This window comes from Miniopterus natalensis, chromosome 1 (genome assembly GCF_054644295.1).
Source record: "Miniopterus natalensis isolate mMinNat1 chromosome 1, mMinNat1.hap1, whole genome shotgun sequence".
Classification (NCBI taxonomy): domain Eukaryota; kingdom Metazoa; phylum Chordata; class Mammalia; order Chiroptera; family Miniopteridae; genus Miniopterus; species Miniopterus natalensis.
The window spans coordinates 119,012,669-119,039,508 of NC_142081.1; the positions used below are offsets into that span (position 1 = coordinate 119,012,669).

At 37.0% G+C, this 26,840-nt stretch overlaps 2 protein-coding genes across 7 annotated transcripts in view; one reads left to right on the top strand and one right to left on the bottom strand.

The window, feature by feature from the left end:
• Positions 1-15,274, top strand: part of CACNB2 (calcium voltage-gated channel auxiliary subunit beta 2) — a 318,482-nt gene extending 303,208 nt beyond the window's left edge. For all 4 annotated transcript variants that reach the window (XM_016213276.2, XM_016213278.2, XM_016213277.2 and 1 more), the window contains exons 11-14: positions 9,359-9,510; positions 11,164-11,259; positions 12,325-12,510; positions 13,412-15,274. In XM_016213276.2, coding sequence (XP_016068762.2) covers positions 9,359-9,510; positions 11,164-11,259; positions 12,325-12,510; positions 13,412-13,906 — 929 coding nt within the window. In that variant the 3' untranslated portion in view covers positions 13,907-15,274. The remainder of the gene's footprint in view (positions 1-9,358; positions 9,511-11,163; positions 11,260-12,324; positions 12,511-13,411) is intronic.
• A 3,572-nt stretch (positions 15,275-18,846) lies between these two features.
• Positions 18,847-26,840, bottom strand: part of NSUN6 (NOP2/Sun RNA methyltransferase 6) — a 67,519-nt gene continuing 59,525 nt past the window's right edge. For 2 of the 3 annotated variants that reach the window (XM_016213274.2, XM_016213275.2), the window contains exons 10-11: positions 22,295-22,420; positions 18,847-19,606 (exon numbers count right to left, since the gene is read on the bottom strand). In XM_016213274.2, coding sequence (XP_016068760.2) covers positions 19,382-19,606; positions 22,295-22,420 — 351 coding nt within the window. In that variant the 3' untranslated portion in view covers positions 18,847-19,381. Of the gene's footprint in view, positions 19,607-22,294; positions 22,431-26,840 lie in introns of all 3 variants that reach the window. The other variant, XR_001603223.2, reaches the window with a different exon arrangement.

Genomic DNA, 26,840 nt, shown 5'->3' on the forward strand with positions numbered 1-26,840 from the left:
GGAAGACTTGGACAGGGAGGTCACTTAGGAGGGTGTTGTCATCATTCAAGTTAGAGAATAAGAGAGGCCTGCAGTGAGACAGTGACAGAGGGAATGGCAATAAAAGGAATCCGGAGGTCAATCAGGATTTATCAGTCTGTTGAATGTGGCTCATGAAGGAGAAAACCCCAGGATAATCTCCAGCTTTTTGCCTTGAGAAACTGGGTGAGTGATGGCGTTATTTGGAGGATAAGGGGTTTAGGGTGAGGGGTTCCAGATAAGGAGCCTGTTTGAGGGAGTGGACTGGGGAGGGGTTAGGAAGGTGACGACTGCACCTGTAAACATGTAGAATCTGCAGTGTTACGGAGCATCCGGTGCCCAGCAGGTGATTGTATATACAGATCTGGAACTCAATAGGTGCAGCTGATTCTCAATATTCATGGTAGTTATGTTCTGTAAGTCCCCGCGGACACTGAGCCATGGCTTCTAGCGGAAATGTAGGGGTAGGTTCCTGCAAGCCTCTGGTCACAACATTTTTAAAAAATTTATCTTTACTGTTGAAAGTATTACAGATGTTTTTCCCACCCATTGACCCCCTCCACTCCTGCCCCCCTCCACTCCTGCCCCCCAGGCCTTCACCACAGTATTGTCAATCAATAACCTATTTCCTGCATATTTCTGTTTAAAGACACCTTATTTGATATACACTGTTGACTCAACACTGAACTCAGTTAAGGGCTCTATAATTCATGCCTGAACAGAGCCTAGCTAACACCTTTTTCTCTGTGAGGCACATCACCACCTTCCTGCACTTAGTAGCACTAGACCGCACTTCAGCACCAGGGTTTAGGAACCCCTTTAAACAGTGAAATCTCTCTCTCTCTCTCTCTCTTTCTCTTTCTCTCTCTCTCTCTCTCTCTCTCTTTCTCTTTCTCTCTCTCTCTCTCTCTCTCTCTCTCTCTCACACACACACACACACACACACACACACACACACACACACACGCACACGAGAAAAACATGGTACTGAACTTCTCACAAAATGGACACTTGTTTCCAGTATGAGGGCTGGAGCAAGAAGGCAGTGTCAGTGTGCACATTGGGGAACTTCCGATTTTTGGCTGCTGTGCACGTCCCTGAGTGACTGACTACGAAAGTGCCACGAGAATTGACTTGGGGCTTTACAAATAAATTTTGGCTGGTAGGGAAGTCTGCAAGTACAGAATCCCCAAATAACAAGGACGGACTGTACTTCTGGAAGCCAGTTGTTTACACATGTAGCCAGAGAAGGGAGTGAAAGAAGAAGCCCAGAGCCCTGACAAGAACCAGCATTTTGGGGGTTGGCAGCAGCAGGGAAAAGGAGAAAAGAACAGTCACACTGAGGAGAGCGAGCGTCTTACTGGTCCACCTGCTCCAGGGCTGTCAAAGATAAAGACTGGCAAGGCCCACTGACTTTGCTGACGGCACTTCCATCCTTGACTTAGTGCTTAGATAACGCAGGGGAGTCAGAAGAAGAGTCCCTAGGCCACGTGGAAGGTGGCCGTGGCGCCAGAGCGGGCCATCTGAACTCAGCAACTCAGCATACATTTTTTTCTAATAGTTTGTAGAGAAGGGGAATGTATGTGCTATATATTAACTATTTGTAAGTATGAGGATATTTTAGTTTTTCTCATGGTAGCACTAGGGCAGGAGAATGGTCAGAGAGGATCCCCCCCTCCTCTGCCAATGGAACCTGTTAAATAACATGTCCTGTGTGTTATATGGACTCTGCTGTGTGGGAAACATGCTGAAGTTATTTTGTACAAAACTGATACTTTAGTACTCCAGCTGTCAGTATGTGTGTGTGTGTATGCTATTCCTTAAGATTATTCAGAGTACTAAATGCTACCATTTTTTTCTGTTTTCCATTTTATATATTATGCTTTTAATCTTTATTCTTTTCTTAGGTCTTTCCTATTTGTACTGATTTTAAACTAGCAGATTACTTAGTCTTTGAGTCCATTTCGCACTCAAAAGTACCAATGATATTAAGATTATACCTCTTAGGATTGTTGTGAGAAGCACATGATGTAGTTGCCACACAGTAGAACAGTCAATGGAGGCTGCTATTAGTTTTATTTCTAATTTTCCAAATACAGTGCATAGTTTATATATATAATTCCCTTCTTTATTTTCAGTAACTAAAGTAGGTAAGATATAAATTCAGATCTGATATATAGAAGAAACAGATACAGAGAAATTAAAACATGCAACAGACTGATGTATTTCAGAGGGAGGGTGGGGAGGGCGGGAAGAGATTAATCAAAGGACTTGTATGCATATATGCATAGCCCATGGACAACCAATAGTGTAGGGAGAGTTTGGGGAGGGGGTGGGAACTGGGTGAAGGGGGATGAAGGGGGGGAGGGGGCATCTATACTACTTTCAACAATAAAGATTAAGCCTATTAAAAATAAATATAAAAGTTTGGCGTAGGATCAACAAAGATTCAAACGAATCTTCAATACAAAAAAAAAGAAACATGTCTTAGACCTGAAAAATTTAAAAACTGGTAAATCAGTCAGTCAGTCCTCACTGGATGGGCTCGGGCTCAGTAGAAGGATGCATATAACAGAGTGAACTCCGAAGACAGGTCAACTCAAATGATCTTGACCATCTGTCTTCTCTTGAGAGAGAATAATTTATAGAGAATGAAGGGTTGGTGACAGGCTATAAAATTAGGATTGTAAATAAATGCAGAATTTATGGGACTGGCCGATCTTACGAATCTCACGTTTTCCCTCCTTTTGACGTTTCCATTACCACGGTAGCTGTGCTGTCTGGTGCAATCAGCACACTTATTCCACATTCCACAGCATCCCTCTGATGGCCCGGCTCCCGGAGTGTCAACCCAAAGGGAGCACTTCACTTCATGTATTTTGGTAGTCAGCTGCACTATTCACATTTTTAAAGATTTATTTAGTGACTTTTTCTACAACAGCAGCCTTTACGTACACGAATTTTACAAAATTACCTCATCGCTTATTGAGTTTACTCACTCCAACACGCTTTTTGAGCGCTAACTAGGGACCAGGTTTCAGAGGGAAGGCTTACCAGTAATTATATGTTGTCCCCAGTCTTCCATCAGTTCACAGCCTACTGGAAATGTCTTTAATGGCATCACTGAAATGCAGTGAGATAAGTGTTAACAGAGGCAGGTACAAAGCCATACGTGACATTTATTAGCACTGCTTCGGGAGCAGGCGCTGTAATAGGTGCTGTGTGTTCGCTCCGTCCTCATTTCCACTTTACAGATGAGAATACTTAGACCCCAAGAAGGGAAGCACGTACCCCAAGGGTCACACAGCTCTGTGAAGTGATGAGCCCAGTTTCTGCCCCAAGCCTGAGAGCGCACAGAGGCCCAACGTACTGGCTGCGGGGAAGGAAAAGGCTCTTCCAGGGGGCTTTACAGGTTCCTTCTTGTAAGCAGTTGTCAAAATTAGGGTTTGTGTTTAGTGATGATGAAAATGGCACTGGAATTACTGAATAACTGACACAAGAGCTGCCTCAAGGTCTTATTAATTCCCAGCTGACCACTTATATGCCCCCCACCACTAGCTACAATGAAAGTAATAACCTCCCCTCTCTGCACAGTATTGTTTGATTACTGAAACGTCTTCCTAAAGTTAACTTTCCTTCTTGTCTTGGACATGATGATTGTTCCTGAGTACTGCTTTTAGATATGAGGGATATAAAGTATCGATAAAATACTGTTCATTTGATAAGCACGTTTTCATTCACTGTGTAAGACAGAATGTGGAAGAGTTGCCCATTTTTGCTGAGGGTGCATTTTTGCCCTAGAGAGGACAACTCTGAAGGACCAAACTGGCTTTATGCCCTTTTCAGTTTCAGAAATGAATGTCAGGTAAGTTTTCACTTCTCTTTTTTGAAATAAGCTCTGAGAATGATGTACTCTGTCAAAGGAAACCCCTAGTAGGAATACATTTCTTTTTGAAGTCATCAGTTTTACTTGGAAGTTAAAAATATATTCTTCAAAATTTATTAATCATCTTTCCTTAAGGTTTATTTACTAATATGTTGCACTGGGATTCTGAAAAGCCATTTTAAAATCTTTTAGAATACCTCATTTTTTACCCCTTAGTTTAAAAAGTGTCTTATTTTTGCCTGGCGGGCGTAGCTCAGTGGTTGAGCATCGGTCTATGATCCAGGAGATCATGGTTTGATTCCCAGTTGGGGCACATGCCTGGGTTGCGGGCTCAATTCCTGGCAGGGGACATGCAGGATGCAGCCAATCAATGACTTTTATCATTGATGTTTCTCTCTCTCTCTTTCCCTCTCCCTTCCTCTCTCTGAAATTAATAAAATTATATTTTTAAAATCTTATTTTTGCATGGAAGAATACTAGAAAGATAAATATATGTGCGTACATGTATATATAAGTATACACACATATACATGATACATATATTAATATATTGACATATTAATAAAATTTGTGAATACATAAGATAATGCATTATTTTATCAGTTACCTGGATTTTATTCAGTGAACACATACTGCATTTATAATCAGTAAAAAAAATAATTGTGCTCAAACCTCTGAACACATTAAGTTATATTTGAAGTGTGGGATTCTGTGACTGTGTGAATAGTTATTAACTGAGTGCATAATGAGAATCTTTGTGATAAAATATCTTTTTTATTATGATATAATTGACATATAACAGTTTCAGGTATACAAGATAAAGATTTAATATATGTTGTGAAATGATCACCATAATAAATCTAGTTACCATCACCCTACATAGTTACACATTTTTTTCTTGTGATGAGAACTTTTAAGATCTCCTCCCTTAGCAACTTTCAAATATACAATTCACTATTAAATAGTCACTGTGTTGTACATTACATCCCGATTTCTTTATAACTCAGAGTTTGTGGCTTTGGGCCTCCTTTACATATTTTGCTCACTTCCCACCCCATACATCTGGTAACCATCAACCTGGTCTCTATATCTAAGTGTCTTGGGTTTGTTTGTTTTTGGTTCCACATATGGTGAGATTATACAGTATTTCTCTCTCTCTCTGTCTGACTTATTTCACTTAGCACAATGCCTTCAAGGTCCATCCATGTTATGACAAGATTTCATTCATTTTTATGGCTATATAAAATATAAAATATACACATATATCACATTTTCTTTATCCATTGCTTCATCAGTGTACACTTAGGTTGTTTCAATGTCTTGGCTATTGTAAATAATACTGTAATGAACAGAGGGGAGCAGATATCTTTTGAAGTTAGTTGTTTTCTTTTCCTTCAAATACACCAAGTGAAACTGAAGGATCACATGATAGTTCTATTTTTAATTTTTTAAGGAACCTCCATAGTGCTTTCTGCAGTGGCTGCACCAACTTATATTCCCATCAGCAGTGCACAAGGGTTCCCTTTTCTTCGCATCTTTGTCAACACTTGCTGACTTCTATTTTTTCAGTCCTCACCCGAGGATATGTTTTTTATTGACTTTAGAGACAAAGGGGGGGGGGGGGGAGGGAAAGGGAGAAACATCAATGTGAGAAACATCGATTGGTTGCTTCCTGTAAGTGCCCTACTGGGGATCAAACCTACAACCTGGGTATGTGCCCTGACCAGGAATCAAACCCGAGACCCTTCTATGCACAGGATGACACACCAACGAAGCCACACGGGCCAGGGCAACACTTGTTGACTTTTTGATAAGTCATTCTGACAGGTGTGAAGTGATAACTTCTATGGTTTTGATTTGTATTTCCCTGATGATTAGTGATGCCAAACATCTTTTCATGTACCTGTTGGCCACCTTAGGTCTTTGAAAAAATGTCTGTTCAGATCCTCTGCCCATTTTTAAATCAGATTTTGTTTTTTGCTAATGAGTTGTATGCATTCTTTATAAATTTTGGATACTGGCTCCTTATCAGATATATGATTTGCAAATATTTTCTCCACTTCAGATTTTGTTGATGGTTTCCTTTGCTCTGCAGAAGGTTTCTAGTTTGATATAGTCCCACTTTTTTATTTTTGCTTTGTTACCTTTGCTTGTTCTGTCAAATTCAAAAATCAGCTGTCAAGGAGCTTACCATTTATGTTTTCTTCTAGGAGTTTTATGTTTTCAGGTCTTATTTTCAAGTCTTTAGTCCATTTTGAGTTGATTTTTGTGCATGGTGTAAGATAGTGGACCAGTTTCATTCTTTTGCGTGTCTCTCTCCAATATTCCCAACACCATTATTGAAGACTGCCCATTGTATATTCTTGGCTCCTGTATCATAAATTAGTCAACCCACATAAATATGTGTGGGTTTATTTCTGTGCTGTCTATTCAACTCCATTGAGCTATGTGTGTTTTTTTATGCTAGGGCCATACTGTTTTGAATATTACAGCTTTGTAATGTAGTTTGACATCAGGGAGCATAGTGACTCTAGTTGTGTTCTTCTTTCTCAAGATTGCTTTGGCTATTAAGGGTCTTTGTGGTTCCATACAGATTTTAGGATTGTTTATTTCTGTGAAAAATGCCATATGTATTTTGATAGGGATTGCACTGAACCTGCAGCGGGTAACATGAACATTTTAAAAATACGAATTCTTCTGATCCATAAGCACAGACTATCCTTCCATTTATTTGTGTTTTCAGTATCATCAGTCATAGTTTTCAGTGTAAGGTCTTTCATCTCCTTGGTTACATTTATTCCTAATTATTTTATGCTCTTTATGCAACTGTAAATGGGGTTTTTCTTAATTTCTCTGGTAGTTCAGTATGAGTGTGTAAAAATACGTCCAATTTCTTAATATTAATTTTATATCCTGCGACTTTATGAAATTTGTTTATTCTAACAGTTTTTTGGTGGAGTCTAATTTAGAGTTTTCTATATATAGTAGCATGTCATCTGCAAAGAATAAGTTTTACTTTTTCCTTTCCAATCATATGCTGAATACTCAAGCTCAGACTTTCAATACTGTGTTGAAGAGAAGTGGCAACAGTGGGCATCCTTGTCTTGTTTCTAATGTTAGAAAGTTTTCAACTTTTTGCCACTGAGTATGATGCTAGCTGTGGGCTGATCAAATTTCTATTTCTGCTTACAATAAATGTTAATTTAGATTATAACCTGATTACTGGGGTTAGTAGCCATGAAAACATTTATAAAGCTCAAAGAATCCAGGTTATAGTTTAAATAAAAATTTAACGATCAACAGAGAAGAGTTAAACAAAAGTAATGTTTTAGAACATTATTATGAAATTATAAGAATACCATTTTTATTTTTAAAAATGTTATTTAAGCCCTAGCCAGTTTAGCTCGGTGGTTAGAGCATCGGCCCATGGACTGAAGGGTTCTGGGTTCTATTCCAGTCAAGGACACATACCTTGTTTGTAGGCTGGATGCCCGGCCCTGGTTTGGGCATGTGATGGAGGCAGCCAATCACTCTCTCTCTCTCTCCCTCCCTCCCCCTTCCACTCTCTCTGAAAAGCAATAGAAAAATATCCTCGGATGAGGATTTAAAAAAAAGTTATTTGAGGTAACTTAAATTTATATGAGTGTAGAGAGTATAGAGAACCTCAGGTACTCATCACCCAGTTTCAACTGTCATCTATTCATAGCCAATACTGTTTCATTTCCAGTCCTCTCCAATAGTTTGTGGATTATTTTGGAGCAAATCACAAACATATGACTTTATCTGTAAATATTTCATTATGTATTTCTAAACATTATGGACTTTTTATTTAAATCATAACGCTATTATCGTACATTAATACATCCCTAATATTATATTTCCACTCAGCCTATATTTCCCAATTGTCATATTTTATATATACTATCTATATATAAATATTTTATTTTCATATTATAAATATATATATATTACTATTCTTGAGTCAGGATCCAAATAAAGTCCATACATTGTGATTGGGTTATATAGGTCCTTGAGTCTCTTACTCTATAGTTTTTCATGTGGGTTTTTTTTTCTTCTAATTTTTTACTTGGAGAAACTGGGTTACTTATTCCACAGGGGTCTGATCTGAATTTTGCTATAACTACATTACACTGGTATTATTTATATGATTGTCCATTTTCTGTGGGTTTTTTTTAATAAACTGGTAGATCCAAAAGCTTAATTTTTCTTTCTTTTAGCAAGACGATGTTATGGGTAGTATGTGACCAAACACTATTTTAAAGTTGGTCTATCAAGTGGTGTGGGCCCTAATTTTAAAGGCACCCAGGTAAATAAAAGTACTCTAGTCATAACATATTGTGAGGCAGACAATTAGTGACTTACCTTTTCTTGAATAGTAGTTAAAATTATCTCCAGGAACCTTCTGCATGGATCCAGATGCAGAAGGGGAATTAGAAGTTATTCTGTAGGTCTGAAGTCTCATGGAATTGGCCCTTCATGATAATAATGGGCTCCACAGATTACATATTATGCTTTATTTCCCCGGGCTGCCTAGTACAGGAGTTTCTCTGGCTACTTAATTTTTAATTATTTAAATTACATTTTTCAAATTTAGTTGCTCATTCACACTAGTTACATTTCAGGTGCTCAGTAGCCATATGTGATTAGCAGCTATCATACTGGCCAGAGATGACAGAGAATATTTCCATCATCACAGAAAATTCTATTGGATAGTCCTGTTTTAGACTCGAGAGAGATCCTGGAGAAGTAGATGAACTGAGTGAAATTTTCTTGGTGTTCAAGTAGATTTTTAGATGTTTGGTAAGTTTCCTGTATGTATTATAGCTCAGATTTGTGTAGTGCTGCCTCTAATAGATAACTGCCCTATTAAACCTGAATGTTGCAGGACCATTGTTTCGTTGGCGGAAAATGTGATTAGTGTCTTTCTGGACAAGTTTGGTTGTAGACACTCTCAATGTCTTTCCTAGTATATGTTGTATTTCAGCTTGCTAATAAACATTTAGGCTCCATAATATCCAGAAAGCATATAGTAGGTGATAAACACAGGTAAGCCCAGGCAGTGAAAGGAAGGCTGGTGATGGTTGCTTGGGTAAAGTAGTCAGAACCATACACATGAAAGTTATCTCTTAAGCTTCTGTTTCACAGAATGAAATTTTACAGCTCAAAAAATAAGTTAGCAGAGGGAGCCAAAAATGTTGACTCTTAGAAATAGTGTTATACTGGAAGTAAATTTTATAGCTGGTTGAGAGGAATTCCCTAAATCTGTAAAGATGTTACGGAGAAAACGCTTTTATCAGCTCTACTGCCTATAAACATTAACCTAATGGCTGACCTCTGTACCTTCCTATTAAAGAAATCACGTACCATTTTTCTTTATCTCAATTTGCTCTAAAAATACTGTATTTTAAGTAATCTCTGCTTACCCTTTTACAGCGGAAGTTCAGAGTGAAATAGAAAGGATTTTTGAACTTGCAAGAACATTGCAACTGGTAGTCCTTGATGCGGACACTATTAATCATCCAGCTCAACTCAGTAAAACCTCTTTGGCCCCTATTATAGTTTATGTAAAGATTTCTTCTCCTAAGGTAAGTAGGCTTACTGTTGTTTGCTCTGTAATCAAAGTTTGCCAAATGTTTATGTTATCTTGCAGGTACAACAGGCTACATCTTTATCTATCATAGAGAGTTTGAAGAGATGTTAGTCAGTTTTTAAGACTGATAGAAGCAAAGCATGATTATTAGTTTCATGGCTTAGAAGAGCTGATTCTGAAAGTGTGGTTGAACCTCTGGGAGTTTCTAAGACACTTTAAGAGAGTTCACAAGGTTAAAACTATTTCCATAATAATATTTAACACCATTCACTTTTGCACTGTTTTGATGATGGTGCAAAAACAATGGTAGGTAAAACTGCATGTGTCTAAGCATGAATCAAGGCTCTGGTACCAGACAGTACTAGCAGTTACTGTATTCTTCCCACCATGCACTTGCCTTGAAAAAAAAGCCAACCAAATAACCAGTTTCACTTAATTTTATTAAATTTTGACCCTCCTACAAGCCTCTTAAATATTCTGAGTAATGAAATAGGAAGTACATATGAGCTGCATATACCCACGTAGGTTAGTTATCTTGAGGACATGCACCGGTAATGACTATTTGAGTTGTGAACTAACTGGCCACTTTCTTCAGGGAAGACCATTTTTATAGGAAGGAACTGACAGGCTGTGCTTTCAGACTTGGGTATCACATCAAGGAAAACTACTAACAGCCTTTGTTACCAATGATAGAACTCAAGCTTTCAAAGAAAAATTCAAGTTTTGGAAAACTTGTATCTACCTTTGAGAGCTTGGCAGTTTCCCAATAGTCAGAGACTTTTCTAATGAGATCAATGATAGATCAATGGTAATATTAACAAATATGTTTTAATGTTGTATAATGAAGTGTGTCAACATTTGGAAGATGTGAAGAACTCAGTGAACCATTATTTTCCAAATGACCAACGAATGATGTTACAATCACGCATGGTAACAGACCATTCAAATTCCAAGAAGGCCAATGGAATTTATGTAACAGTGAGAAAGTTCATTATCTGGTATGGTTTCACATTTCACAGAGCAACTGGTCTTTAAGAAACTAGTGTTATTTCTACACTACAAAGAATATCCACAATTATCTGAAAAGGCTACTAAAATATTCCTTTTCTCAACTACGTATTTTTAGGAGGCTGGATTTTCTTCACATATTTCAACCCAAGCCATACATTATAGCAGATTATACGTAGAAACAGACAGGAGGCTTCAACTGTCTTCTAAGAAGCCAGGCTCTGGAGAGATTTGCAAAAAGTGTAGCTATTTTTAGAAATAATAAGTAATTTACGTTAACATAATAAATTAATTTTTAAATGAATATTTTAATTTTTAATACGGTAAATATTAGATATAGTTCACACAAAGAAATACTTTTTGGATTTCTCAAGAGCTGTTTAAAACAAAGGGATCGTGAGACAAAAAGTTTGACAACTGCTAGCCATGAAAACGGACTCAGAAAAAACTCCATGGATAGTTATCTTGAGACTTATGTTAACATATCAATTTTGCAGGTAATCTTATACATTATACTTTATAGCTCAATCTATTAGCCATTTGTGATATATATAGAAAGTCCCCAGAGAAAGGAATAGTGAATCTTGTCATTTACCTAAGTGCAGCTATCCCTCTGTTTAAAAAATCTTTTATTTTACAGGTTTTACAAAGGTTAATAAAATCTCGAGGGAAATCTCAAGCTAAACACCTCAATGTCCAGATGGTAGCAGCAGATAAACTGTCCCAGTGTCCTCCAGTAAGTTCTCTCTGTATACAGTATAATCCACATGAAGAGATCAGACCTGGCATCACATTTAAAAACAAGCACACAGAAAGTAGATGACAACATGCCTATTGGGGGGAAGAATCCTTGCCCACTTAGCAGTGAGCTTCATTCCAAAGAAATGAATGGTTCTGCTTCCTGCCATGAGCACTTGTCCCAGTCATGGCTTACAAAAAGCTTTGTCAAGTTCCGTGGCCACCTTGCTTTGTATCTAACACCTCATTCATATCTCAGATGAACAAGACTGTGGTTTCAAAACCTTGGTTTATTAGATCTATTTGGGGTTAATCCTATTAATTATAGGGGTCAACTTGCTGCCTCTTAATAGCTCTCTGAGAAATTGACTTTCGACAGTGGAAAAACAAATGTCTAAACAATCAGTCACAGAGATTCTGACGTCTGAGTACGGTCCTACTTCTAATTCATGCTTTACATACCATGCCTTGGGACTACTGATGGCTTGCTTCTAGGTGGTTGTTTTTTTAAGTGCAAGTATTTCAGAAGCTCCAGATATTAGGACTACCTATTTTGATAGCTTGGAGTATGTTAACATTTACGATAATCACTTTTTGAAGTTTGGACCATGTCAAACCATCAGTGGTTTTAGTTTCTTCTGCCAAATTTCATGTCCTAATCTTACCTCCTGAATTTCCAGGATTAAGCTTTTCAGTCTGTGTCAAAGCAGCCTTCTTCCTGTACTATTCAGATTGTATTTTTTTCTCTTTAGATCTCTTTCTACCATAGTATCAATTCCTGTTTTCACTATTGACAGACAACTCTTGTATCATGCCCTTTAACAACTACTATTACACCTGTTCACTTCCTGGTCACTGCTGTTGGTTAAGCATCCACTGTTCTAAAAACTGACATAATCTGACTAAATAGGACAGTTAGCGGGATGGAAAAAAAGGAACCTATAAGCCCTAGCCAATTCAAAGTGGTGCAGCTTATGAGCCCCTTCCTGCCTCCCTTCTGTGTGAAACTCAAGTCGGTACTAAGCTGCTATAAGCATGCTGTCTGAAATGTTTGCCTCTGCAGGAGTTGTTTGATGTGATCTTGGATGAGAACCAGCTCGAGGATGCTTGTGAGCACCTTGCTGACTATCTGGAGGCCTACTGGAAGGCCACCCATCCCCCCAGCAGCACTCTCCCCAACCCTCTCCTTAGCCGTACTTTAGCCACTTCAGCGCTGCCTGTTAGCCCCACTCCAGCCTCTAATTCACAGGTAAGAGGAGTTCTTTACCGTCTTCACTGAGAAGCTAGGCTGCCTAAGGTCACATCGCTGGGATAGCCCAGACATCCAGCGCAGTGCTTGTGCCAGGAGAGTGGCTCTATCTAAGCTGAGACATTGAGTCATTTAAACATCTTCAGCGTGAGTGGTGTATCTAAGAAAAGCAGTGTAAACACAACATACTGTGAATATATACAGACTTTAGAACTCTCTACATGTTAAGACAGGGATAGAACTTTCTACACACGGCAGCACAGACAGTAGAATCAGACTGCCTGGTTGCAAAGCCGGGCTCTACCTCTTCCCAAACGTATAACCTTCAGTATGTACCCATCTGCTCTTTCCCTTAGATGCCTCAGGAGTAATACTGGCAACCTATCTCTGGGCTGCTTTATTAATGTGACTGCTAGAACAGTGCTTGTCTCATCGTGTGTCATTTAAGCATTTCATATTCATATTTTTTCTCCTTAATCCTTCCCTTAAGCCAAAGCCAACATCCTAAGGCTTTTTAATCTTCCCACATGTATTCAAATACAGGTAGTTGAGTATACACCCATGTGTAGAAAAATCTCAAGGACCTGTATCTGTATTTAAACCACAAAAAAACATATAAAAGAATGCCCCCCCTCCTCCTTCATTTAATCATTCAAATAAAAAGGTTACTCTGTGTACTGTTCTAGGCACTTACAAATTTAAAAAGTCCCAATATAACATAGTCCAAACCTTATAAATGCCACTAGACATCATCAAAAGAAGTAATGTGGCTAGGTGAAGTTTCATCTCGGCATTTTAGATACTTAAAAGGAACTACACTCAAATAGACTTGCTTTGTGATGCATTAGTTCCTTACACTCTGACCTTGGGTGATGCCTGTGTTTTCCCCCTTCGACATCAGGGTTCTCAAGGTGATCAGAGGACTGATCGCTCTGCTCTTGCCCGTTCGGCGTCCCAAGCTGAAGAAGAACCCTGCCTGGAACCAGTCAAGAAATCCCAGCACCGGGTTTCCTCCTCAGCCCAGCACCACAACCATCGCAGTGGTACAAATCGAGGCCTCTCCAGGCAAGAGACATTTGACTCAGAAACCCAAGAGAGTCGAGACTCTGCCTACGTGGAGCCAAAGGAAGATTACACCCACGAACATGTGGACCACTATGCCCCATACCGTGACCACAACCACAGGGAGGAGCCCCACGGGAGCAGTGAGCACAGACACAGGGAGTCTCGGCACCGTTCCAGGGACCTGGATCGAGAGCAGGACCACAATGAATCCAACAAACAACGAAGCCGTCATAAATCCAAGGATCGCTACTGTGACAAGGATGGAGAAGGAATATCCAAAAAAAGGAATGAGGCTGGGGAGTGGAACAGGGATGTTTACATCCGCCAATAACTTTGGCCCTTCTGTGTTTTGGGATTTTTTTAAGTCTTGTATAACAGCACCCTCAATCTAAATCTTTGGGGTTGACATTGCAATCATATGTGATCTGTCTTGTATATTTTGTATTGCTGTTGCTTAAATAGCAATAGCATGACAGAGTATTAATATACATTTTTTCCTTTTGTAAGTGCTATATAAATTTGCCTGGTATGGCTGCAGTCCTCTGGTTGTGTACTGGACTTTTCAAAAACTGTTTGGGGTAGCTGCCACTTGAACAAATTCTGTTGCCATTCAGGTGGCATTAGTATTTTAAGAAATGTAGCTGACCTTTTCAAAACTGTAGTTGACATATCCAGCAAGCCAGAATCAGCCCAGATAAAAAGTGGAATTTCTTGATTCTCCAGATTTTTAATATGTAGGCACCTGATTTGCATAGTCATTCATCCATGGACCACTGTTTCTTGCTTGTACCTCTGGCTGACTAAATTTGGGGACAGATTCAGTCTTGCCTTATACAAAGGGGATCATAAAGTTAGAATCTATTTTCTATGTACTAGTACTGTGTACTGTATAGACAGTTTGTAAATGTTATTTCTGCAAACACCTTCTTATGATAATTATATATATAATATATATATATCAGTTTGATCACACTATTTTAGAGTCTTAATGCCAAGTCAGCAGATTTGCTTTATGAATTACAGGGACTAGAAATGCCCACATTCAGGAAATTTGTAATAACGTCATCTAGGCACCTATCCCCATTCTAGTAGAAAGTCTGTACATACTGTAAATATGTGTGATTGCTTGACTTGAAAAGGTTTAATTTCTGAATGTTTTACCATCCTTGTAAATTTATAATTTTGACCATAAATTATGGTAAATATAACCAAACTCCAAAGGTTGTTCTAATCCATGCAGCTCACACTGATTGTGACACACATTCTTAGTAGCTAGTGTCTCATGTCACTGCACTGGAGTCTACAAGCCGGAACTCTGTATGCACGGGTGTGTGCGTCTGTGTGTAAGTGTGTGCGTGAGTGGTCAGTAGAGATGACTCTGAATGCTGAAGACTAACAAAGAAACTAGTGACTGGTATTTAGAATCCTACCCACCTGGCTTTGAACTGAATTGTGCTGCATGTAGCTTTAATGATCCATTGAGCAGTCAGGGAGCGTGCTGCCAAAGGTGACTGGGAAAGCGTTCTGTTGGCTCCTTGTCTTTGCTCCTAGAGAGCAAAAAATACAGGCAACTTTTAACTGTGAGTGTTTCACTGGAAATGTACAATCTTTGTGTGTTCGAGTATTTGTTATAGTAAGAAACGTTTACACAGCTTGTAGAATTATTTCGTGGGAAAATAAATTTTTCTAACTTCTCCCACTTCCTTTTCTAACCCTGCTTATTGCTCTGTTATCTCCCAGTTTACCTATCATTCCATCCCTACCACAAACTCAAAGAGTTTCACTGTCTGTCAAAACCTAGAAGTGCTTCTTATAACCAAAGTTTCTGCTCTTCAGAAGTAATCAGGGCAAATGGGGTGACTTAAAGTGAACAAAATGGTAAGAGCATTTTCCTACGTCAAACATCTATGAACGGGAAGCCAGAAGATACTATCTCCATGCTCAAAGATGCCACCGTGAGCAGCTCACAATGTGGTTGTCATGCTAAGGCTAAAACCTGCATGTCTCCTAAGTACATTTTTGTCCAGCTGTGACTAGACCAGTAAGACAGCATTCGGTGTACAAGTACATACCACTTGAAATCTGTCCCTGGAGAATGCCTCTCTATAATTGCCTGACTTCAGATTTGTGTATTATAGAATTATTATTTTGTTAAATAATCTATTTTTTGTTTTGCTTCTTTTATTCTTCTAGGTTCTTGCCAAATATTTTTTGACCTTTATAAAACTGTTTCACATGTAACTCCTTACTTCCCCTACCCCAAAGAAAACTTAGTTTTAAAAATAAGTTACATATATATTGTTTTATCAGCTAATATGAAACATTTCCCTCAGAATCAATGTACTTGTTAATTAGCTCTGTACTGTTGAATTTATTTATTGAATACAAAAACTAGTCTATATAATATATAAATTGATGCAAAGTAGTCACATCATTGGGAAACCATATTCCAATTAAGGTTACTTTTATAAAATAGTTGATAAACTTCTCATCAAGGTAAGATGCTGCTGATCACCAGCCTCAATCCTTTGCTACACGTAATTTCACCCCAATAATGACTTTAGCATATTGAAATTCTTGAAGTGTAACTGGTATGTATCTAACCTGCTGCTTTCAAAAAGTTGTGGTAATGGATTCCATTTTTAAAATTCTATCCCTGGATTCTTAGTTTTTAACTTCATTGTGAAATATGTTAGTCCAAATCAGAGTATTCCTCACAAAACTATACTGCAGGATTTGACATAAGAGCATCTATACATGAAAACTGTATAGTGAGCATAACTGTAAACAGTATGTACTAATTTGTAAATGCAGAAATAATCCCAGAGACAATGGGACATTTACTGACTTGTGGAATGTAAAATTATAGTCTTTTCACACAGCAAAAGCTTAATCTTAGTTGTAGAATCATGACTTCTGTAGTCTACCTAGAAAATGCTGGAAATGTTCTGAACAGTTCTCCTTTTTTTGTCAAACCATTTCATTTTCCTATGCTCTTTCTCTACTGCTCATCTAAGTTATACTGTTACAAAAAGGTGCTGCTAAATGTAGGGTGTCTTAGTCATACTGTACTTTGGGACAATGCCACATTTTTAACATGGTCTGCTCTGCATTCCTGTTAAACATTTGCTGTCAGCTACACTGAATTGTTCAACAAACCTGGTTTAAAATCATTCACATAAAACAAATAAAGAGCTGGCTTCTGCACTGTTTATAATTAGTAGCATCAATTGTGGTTTCAGGAATGATTCCTCTAGTTGAGAATATGCTAAAATTCAACACTTCCCACTTGTGGAGCCTTTTCCTTGGGGCAATGCCAATCACTGATGTTACTTTAGTGACCTGCCTATTATGTCTGATAAAACCATAGCTTAAGGTAGGTAAAGGGTTTTTTAAGATATGAGCACAGCAAATAATTCTCCTCCACCTTAATTCTACATGTGCAGCAAATCTTGATTCGGATTTTGAATTTTATTCATTTTTAAATGAAGATCCATTTTGATGACAAATTTAATTCCTCACCCTTGTCCGTGTGCTCAGTCATGTAATGCTGCTAGTCTTGGATACTCTGATCTTATTGAAACTTTAAGAGTTACACTGTTAGAGAAAAAAGGTAACTAGATGGTTTTGGGTCAGTTGTTTAATTTTGGCTAAATTATATTTTTAACTATTTGTACTTCTCTTTGCTATTTAAACTAAAATGTGATACAGGGTTTTGAAGTAAATGTACTCACTGTTGAATTAAAATGCTTTATCTGTTTCACAGAAATATCTATGTCAACACTAAATATGTTAAAAGATAATATATTAATTTTCTTCCACATTTTCCTGATCTTTTTCCTTTTTATTGTATTTTTTCTTGAGTTTCTTTGTCCTTTAAGATTGACTGTTTTATTTTCCAATTTGCTTTAATTTTTAAAGGAAAGAAACCACTGAAAATGTATATGTTAAAGGAAAATTTTTTAACAATATTATTTATTTGTCCTTACTGTTTTCGATATGCAAATATTTTTCTTCTATTTTGCCTTCAGTGCTTATATTTTGCTATTAGTATTAATCAAAATTTACACATTTGCTGCTACCATTTTCATCCCAGGCTTAGCACATAAGTCTTTACAGAGAGCATGAGAGAGAATGGATTTTGTGTATTTCTTAAAAATATATTTAAAATTTGGAGAGTTATATGCTAAGCTCTAGAAACAGAAATGCCACAGGTAAACACTATTTCTCTTTAGTCAAATGACATCTACTGGATACAAGGCAGAATGAGGAATGTAAAGAAGTCAGTCACATATCTGAATCTTATGGAGCTTGAAATATTTTTCCCCGCATTCAATAAGCATCTATTGGCAATCTGCTCTGAAGCAGTGACAGAAAACACAGGGTCCCTGCCTCCAGGATCTTCCCAAGTCTGAGGGTAGTAGTTAGGAACATGCCCAGAAAACCAGAGTACTTTCAAAGGGCCACAACAGCAGTAGATATGGGCCCCTAGGGGTACAGAAAGACAAATGCCTACCCCAAACTCAGGGAAGGGTGTTCAAGAAAGGCTTCATCAAAGATGAGGCCAACAAAAGGTCTTACCTTATCCAGGAGGCCTTGCAGTCTCGATGAATAATTATGAGACATTCCTTACAGAAACCTATGTGGGGGAAAAGAAACTATTAGGCATTTGTTTCCAATTGTCCACTTATATGCCCAAGGCTCAGGAATTTAGGGATGATTTGATAAGAGTTAACAAAAATTGATGTATATAACTCTACATATGAGAGCCTTTAAACTAGGGCTGGGTGTTTATATATGTTATCTAAAAGGCAGGTAGGATGAAGCAGGAGTAAGTTTATAATTGATTTTTTTTAAAGTAGTCACATTGGCCACTATAGGGGGATGTTTGGTCACTTTTGTGGCTTGGATATGTTCTTGCTTTTATCTAAATTCAGATTTGATTTTGGAGTGGTCTTTTTGTGTCTTGATGTGTCATAGTCATAACAGCCTTGTCTGATGTTGGTGTTCTGTGGAATTATGTTCACAGGAGACCACCAGGCCTTCCTGTAAGTGCTGGGCCAGGTCCCAGTTCTCAGAAGCTGGCTTCCTCTTTCTCACCAATCACATCTTCATTACCTGTCACAGCATGTGTTCCAACAGATGATAAAAGGTACTGATATTGCAGAATATTCTCGTTTTTTTAATCTACAAAGTGAAGAAAAGATTCATTTCACTTTTTAGTTTAAAATCATGGGGGGGAGGGGAGTAAATAGTAAAGACAGACTCTCATTTAGAAGAGGTCCAGACTTCATTTGAAAGGTTTATTTATCAAATAGTAAGCAGAAAAAGAAGTAAAATACCTGGTTCAGTAAATGGCACATGGCAAATGTCATACTTCTCATGCCCCGAATTCTTAAGGAACTACATACTTAGGAACTCAGGAATAAAAAATATTTTTTACAACCAAATTAAATATCGCTAATTTTTTTCCTTGTTAGATTCATTGATTGCCATTAAAAATTACTTGCATTCTTTACCAATTAAGACATATGACCCCAAATAAAAATGTTTCAGACATCTACAGGCATCTGCTTTTCTTTGAACTCTGATAAATCCAAAAGGAAAAATTATTTTAAAATTACAAAATTTAATCTCAAACCACCTCCCCATGACCCACAACTACTTCCTGTGTCTTCTAATCCCTGGTGAAACAGCTGGCAGCCTTTTCTGTTTCCTTAGCAATTACACCATCAGTCATTTGGCTGGACAACAGATGGTTTTTAAATTAAAACACACACAGAGTACATGTTTGGAATTTCCATTGCTAAGGATCCTTCTGTATACTTTTGCATTTTACAAATTTTGCAATAAAGAAACCTATACAATCTTTATTTGCCAGCCAAATCATGTCTTCTACTCTGGCCTCTCTGAGAGAATCAATGTCCATGTCCTGTAATGGCACAACAGATGGATCAAATCGCTGCAGCTGTTTCAATTGTTCAGATGACAGGCCAGCTCCCATCATTCCTTCTCCTCCAATCTGTGGTTCCTGTTTGGAGGAAATAAAAATATACATGAACATCCTACAATTAGTAAGTGTGTGCGCCTGTGCAAAATGTAAAAGACAAATTCAGTTGTAATTAAAGTTCAAAAATAGAAAAATGAGTAAATACTTTTTATTTTTGTATGTACTGTTTTTCCACGTAGTGAACTGAGAAAGCAGTAATATATGGTCACATGAAGAATGAGAACCTATTAAAGCTCATAAGCTTATCAAAGACCAGAACATTACAAAGGATCCGAGATTCATAGTTAAAAATACATGGTTTCAAATCGCAGCCCTGCCACATTTTAGCTATGTGACCTTAAGCAAGTAACTTTACTTCATCTTATAAAATACTCAGATCTGAGACTTAAATAAAGAAGGTGTTACCATGCCTGGAATTTAGTGGCATATAGTGGCTGGCACATAGATTAAACATTATTATTAGTAACAGCTACAGGTAAAAAAAAGTTCAGTTTCGTTTATGATACTCCCACAAACTAACAGGAGCCCCTTAGGCCTCTAAAGATGCCTCTCTCTGACTCATACCAATTGGATGATAAAAGTTTTTATTGTTATTAAATGCATTAGAATATAAAAAAGAAATCAATTAAGGCAGCACCAATCAGTTTAGCGGAACAAATACTAATAAGGAATTGGGTGACTGCAAAAGATCCATAATCCTAATTTAAGTCCCCATTTCACAGACAAGTGTTTATGTGTTACTGAAGATATATTTTCTTAGGTGTATGTCTGAAAACCTATCATTGATTAACCTACAGAGGGGAAAAAATCTCTCTATTAGGTATATATTGAGTGTATATATAGAGAGAGAATATATATTTATTTAGACACACACAAAATTTCAAGTGAATTCTGCTGAAGTCTTCCTTTCATCTTAAATGTAATTATCTTAACTTCTGCATCTAGAAACCATCTCCAGATTGCTTTTTATTTAGGTATTCCAATTATCTGTCAGAATTCTATACAGAAAGGTATTAAAGTGACATGTTGAATGTATATGAATGCATGTAAGCATTATTACAGATTTAGGCTTAATCTCAAACATCATGGGCTAAAAATCTACCTTTGAGACAGCATGGAGGGACCTGGAGAGTATTATGCTAAGCAAAATAAGCCAGTCAGAGAAAGACAAGTACCACATGACCTCACTCATATGTGGAATCTAATGAACATAAATACTGAAAAATATGTTTTCAATAAAAATCATAACAAACATAATGCTAGGAAAAATAAAGTACAAAATAGCTTTTTAAATGCTACCTAATTTACATAAGAAACTGTAAAGAAGCAATAATCCTGAACTATTTCCCCACCTTGACTAGATTAGTCTTTTGATACCCAGTTTTTTTAAAGCCTATTTGGGCTTTGATGTAACAGAGAAAATACTCAAAATTTTCCTTATTTGAAAAATATAGAATGGGAAGGGGGGGACTTGGAAAAAAATTCTGAGCAACTTGAAAAACAATCACAAGTGAAAGAAAGACCTAACAAAAATAACCTGATATAAGTCTGCTCCTCAGCTGGACCTCCGTTGGTAATTAATTCCAGGTGAATGTTTCTCAATTTAAAAACGGGCAGAGGACCTGAATAGACACTTCTCCAAAGAGGACACACAAATGACCAAGAGACATATGAAAAAATGCTCAACTTCACTAATTATCAGAGATAAAAATTAAAAGAACAGTGAGGTACCACCTTACACCTGCCAGAATGTCTGCCATCAACAAATCAACAAACAAGTGCTGGTGAGGGTGTGGAGAAAGGGGAACCCTAGTACACTGCTGGTGGGAATGCAGATTGGTGCAGCCACTATGGAAAACAGTATGGAGCTTCCTCAAAAAATTAAAAATGGAACTGCCATTTGACCCAGTGATCCCACCTCTAGGAATATATCCTAAGAAGCCAGAAACACCAATCAGAAAGAATGTATGCACCCCTATGTTCATAGCAGCACTGTTTACAGTAGCTAAGATCTGGAAACGGTCCAAGTGCCCATCAGTAGATGAAAGGATTCAAAAGCTGTGGTACATTTATACAATGGAATACTATGCAGCTATAAAAAAGGATCTCTTCCACTTTGAGACAGCATAGAGGGACCTAGAGAGTATTATGCTAAGTGAAATAAGCCAGTCAGAGAAAGACAAGTATCACATGATCTCACTTATATGTGGAATCTAATCAACAAAATAAGACAATGAATCTAATGACAAAAGAGCCAGAGACATTGAATCATGCAACAGACTGACGTGTTTCGGGGGGGGAGAGGGGGAGGAAGAGATTAACAATGAATTTATAGGCATATATGCATAGCCCATGGACAGTTCAGAGAAGGCCTAGGGAGAGGACAGGAGGAAGTCAATGGGGTTGGCGGGGAAGAAAACATCTGTAATACTTTCAACAATAAAGATAAATTTATTTCAACAATAATTTTTTTTTTTAATTTTAAAAATATACCTGAGCTCTGTGGCACTTGAACACAATGACAAGGAATGAACATAGGAAAAACTGTCAGGATATGGAATTTTCTATGGGCAGTCTAAATGGAGTTAATGAGAGAAACATTTTTGTTTATGACAGTATTTGTCTCAGAAGTTTTACCTAACATATTTCTTCATAAAAGAGCCTGTGTTTATCCAGCACTTAAGTTTCTGTGACGGAAATTCTTCTTACCTGGGGCTGAAGCTGAAGGCAAGGAAATGCTGTGAGGGCCCAGGCCACTTGTTCTTCATTTTCCGCCAGTGTGATGGTGCACGTGCTGTAAACAAGCACTCCCCCTGGCTTCAGCAGCTTCACTGCCTAAAGAGAACTGTGATCAAACGATGTGTACCACCGGGCTAAAGAAACATTTTAAGGAAATTTATATCTGTATGATACTTTTCAAATATTTGGGATAAATAAAATGTTCTGTATGACCAGGATTCTTTCCTAATTAGAAGTTCCAGACTAGATACATTTCATTATTGGAGCTGTTATAGTCCATTTGGACCAAGACTTTCCCAAATAGGATCATTTGGTTTCATGACTTCAGATACCAAATTTACATTTTTAGGCTAGTTTTCTTTCTAAATTCCACACTCATATATTCAATTGCCTTCTCAATATCTCTATGATGGAATTCAACATGTCCCAAAGTAAACCCCTATCTTCCCTCTGAAACCTACTGAAGTATTTCCATCATTCCAGATGTTCAGGCCCCAAATCTTACATTATCCTTTATCACATTCCCCATATATCAGCAAATCCTACTGTCTCTACCTTCAAAATATTCCAGAATTTGGCTACTTCTCACCACCTCCATTGCTACCACTCTGGTCAATCTCATGATCTCTGCCTGGATTACTGCCTGGATTATTTCCACCTTCTTCCCCTTGCCATTATACAATCTCTTATCAGTCTGGTAGCCAGAGCAGGACTTTCAAAACTTGTCACTTCTCAGCTCAGAGCCCTCAAATGCCCTCTATTATCACTTGGAGTCAAAGCCCAAGTCCTGACAGTGGCTGTGAAGGCCCTACACAAAGCAGGCCGCTTGACGCCTTTCTGGCCACACCCTGAACACCTGCTCACTCAGCTTTAGCAGAGCTGGCCCCTGCTGTTCTGGAGCACACACGGCACACTTCCCCCACAGGACCTGTGCACAAGCTTGGAAAGCTCTTCAGTTTTCTGTATTGCTTGCTCCTTCACAATTTTCTTATCTCTGCTTATGTCACCTTTCCAGTAATGCCCACCCTGACCACCTTATGTAAAACTGCAACTATTCCAACCCAACACCTATCCTCCCTTCCTTTCTAATAACTTACTCATCTATTTGTTAATTTTCCCACCCAATCAGAATAGAAACCTCATGAATAAAGACAGAAACAGTTTATTTTTTCACTACTGTGTTGTCAGCACCTAAATAATTTATTACATATAGTAGGTACTCAATGAGTAACTCCAATAAATACATGAATCAAAAGATAAGGTGTTATACAAAAATAAATTTATTCCAAATAACTAAAGTTTATCTTTTTAAAATGTTAATGAAAAGCTTTTTAAACTAGAGTATGCTGATCAAAATTTAAAATTTGTTACTGTGGGCCAGCTATTATTTTAAGCACCTTACAATAAATCCTTTTAATAAGTATGAGGGATGGTTACTCTCTCCACTGAGGTAAATTAGGTAAAGTTATTACTCCCATTTCTCATATATGGAACCAATGTACCCGAAGTCACTTATGGGGAGGACCTATGACTCCAATCAAGATTTGTCTGATCCTGGCATTCCTCAAGAAACAAGAAAAATCTCAAATAAGCAACCAAACCTTACAGCTAAAGAAACTAGAAAAAGAAGAAAAAAATAAGCCCAAGGTGAGTAAAAGGAAAAAAAATAATAAAGATCAGGGCAGAAATAAACAATGTAGAGTAAAAACAAACAAACAAACAAACAAAAGAACACAAAAAGATAAGTGAAACCAAGAGCTGGTTCTTTGAAAATATAAACAAAACATATGTAGCTTTAGCCAGACTCATCAAGAAAAAAAGAGGGCCCAAATAAAATCACAAAACAAAGAGAAGTCATAACCAACACCACAGAAATAAAAAGAATTATAAGAAAATACTACAAATATATGCCAACAAATTGAACCACCTGGAAAAAAATGGATAAATTCCTAAAAAAAAAATGCAATCTCCCATGACTGAATCAGGAAGAAAAAGAAAACCTGAGAAACCAAAAACTAAAAGAAATCAAATAAGTAATAAAAAAAAACTTCCAACAAACAAAATCCCTGGAGCATATGACTTCATCACAGGTGAGTTTTACCAAATATTTCAAAAAAAGACATCATTCTCAAATTATTCCAAAAAATTAAAGGAAAAAAACTCCTAAACTCATTTTACAAGATCAGTATTTCCCTGATACCAAAATCAGAAAAGACACTACAAAAAAAGAAAATAACATGGAAAACAGTATGGATATTCCTCAAAAAATTAAAAATAGAACAACCATATGACCCACCATTCCCACCTTTTGGTATTTATCTGAAGAAATCCAAAACACTAATTTGAAAACACACATGCATCACTATGTTCACTGCAGTATTATTTACAATAATCAAGATATGGAAGCAATCTAAGTGTCCATTGACAGACAATTGAATAAAGAAGATGTGGCATACATATACAATGGAATATTACTTAGACATTAAAAAAAATGAAATCTTACATAAGTAAACCTAGAGAACATTATGTAAGTGAAATAAGTCAGACAGAGAAAGACAAATATCATATATTTCACTTATATGTGGAATCTAAAAAGCAAACAAACAAAACAGAAACAAACTCATATACAAAGAACCACCTGATGGTTGCCAGGTGGGAAGGGAATGTGGGCTGGGTGAAAAAGGTGAAGGAATTAAGAAGTACAAATTGGCAGTTACAAAACTGCCATGGGGAGGTAAAGTGCAACATAGGAAATATAGTCAATAATACTGCAATAACTATGTATGGAGTCAAGGAAATACTAAACTTACTTCAAAAGTTATATAGATGTCTAACCACTATGCTGTACACCTGAAACTAATATAACATTGTCAACTGTACTTAAAAAATAAAAATATAATATAAAAATACATAAAAGAATAATTGGTCTTGTATAATTATTGGGCCTTTAAGTACATTTCTTATTGGCAGGAAGATGCCACTAGAAACTGAAATAATATATTCCGTGTTACAGGGAAGGTGGCTGTCAACAAGACTTTCTATATTCACTCAAGGGTAAGGACAAAAATATGTCATTTTCTGACTTAGAAAATTCACCATGCATAGGTCCGCAGTGAAAAAATTGCTATTGTAGCTACTTCAACAAAAGGAAAAGTGAATCCAAAGAAAATGCATGGAATTAAGGACACAACTATAAACACAGAGCTAAATTCTTTTTAATTTGGTAAATTTGATTTAAAATTGTCGTGAAAATCTAAAAAAAATTATAGGACAATCTTCCTGATGAACACAGATGTAAAAATCTATTAGAAAACTTAATTCAGCAATATATTAAAAAGATCATACACCATGATCAAGTGGAATTTATTCCTGGTTCAATATACACAAATCAATTAATGTTATACACAACATAAACAAAATGAAGGATAAAACTCATACAACCATATAAATAAATGAAGAAAACTATTTGACAAAGTCCAACAACAATTTATGATAAAAACTCTCAGCAAAGTTGAAATAGAGGGGAATATACTTCAATATAATAAAGGTCATATATGACAAACCCACAGCTAACATCATACTCAATGGTGAAAAACTAAAAGGGTTTCCCTTAACATCAGGAACAAGACATGATGTCCACTTTCACCACTTTTATTCAACATAGTACTGGAAGTCCTCACCACAGCAATCAGAGAAGAAAAAGAAAGAAAGGGCATCCAAATTGAAAAGAATGAGGTAAAAGTGTCATTATTTGCACATGACATGATACTATATAGAACAAACCCTAATTTTCCATCAAAACACTATTTGAGTTAAAAAATGAATTCAGTATAGTAGCAGGATACAAAAATTAATATTAATATTAGAAATTTGCATTTTTAAACATCAATAACAAGCTATTGGAAAGAAAAATCAAAAAAACAATCCCATTTACAATTGCATCAAAAAATAAAATACAGCATGGAGGGAACTGGAGAGTACTATGCTAAGTGAAATAAGCCAGTCAGACAAAGACAAGTACCACATGATCTCACTTATATGTGGAATGTAATAAACAAAATAAACTGATGAACAAAATAGATCCAGAGACATAGAAGCATGGAACAGGCTGAGGGATCTCAGAGGGAAGGTGGGTATGGGGAAATGGCTAGGGAGAGATTAATCAAAGAACTTATATGTTTATAAGCATAACCCATGGACACAGACATTGGTATGGGGAAGGCCTGGGGGTGGGGTGGATGCAGGGTGGAGGGGATCAATTAGGAAAAAAAAAAAAAGAAATGCAGGTGGCTCCTAGAACTAAAATTGATATGAAAACAGATTCTTAGAGTCTCTAGAAGAACAATTTCAAACTCCAAAATTGTAAGAAAGTTTGTGTTGTATCAAATAATAAATTTGTGGACATGTTATAGCTGCACTAAGAAATTTATCCAGTCTGATTATAAATATATATAATGATTTATAGGCATACTGAGATATTAAATTTTATCACTTGAATTCAATAGCTGACTATGAT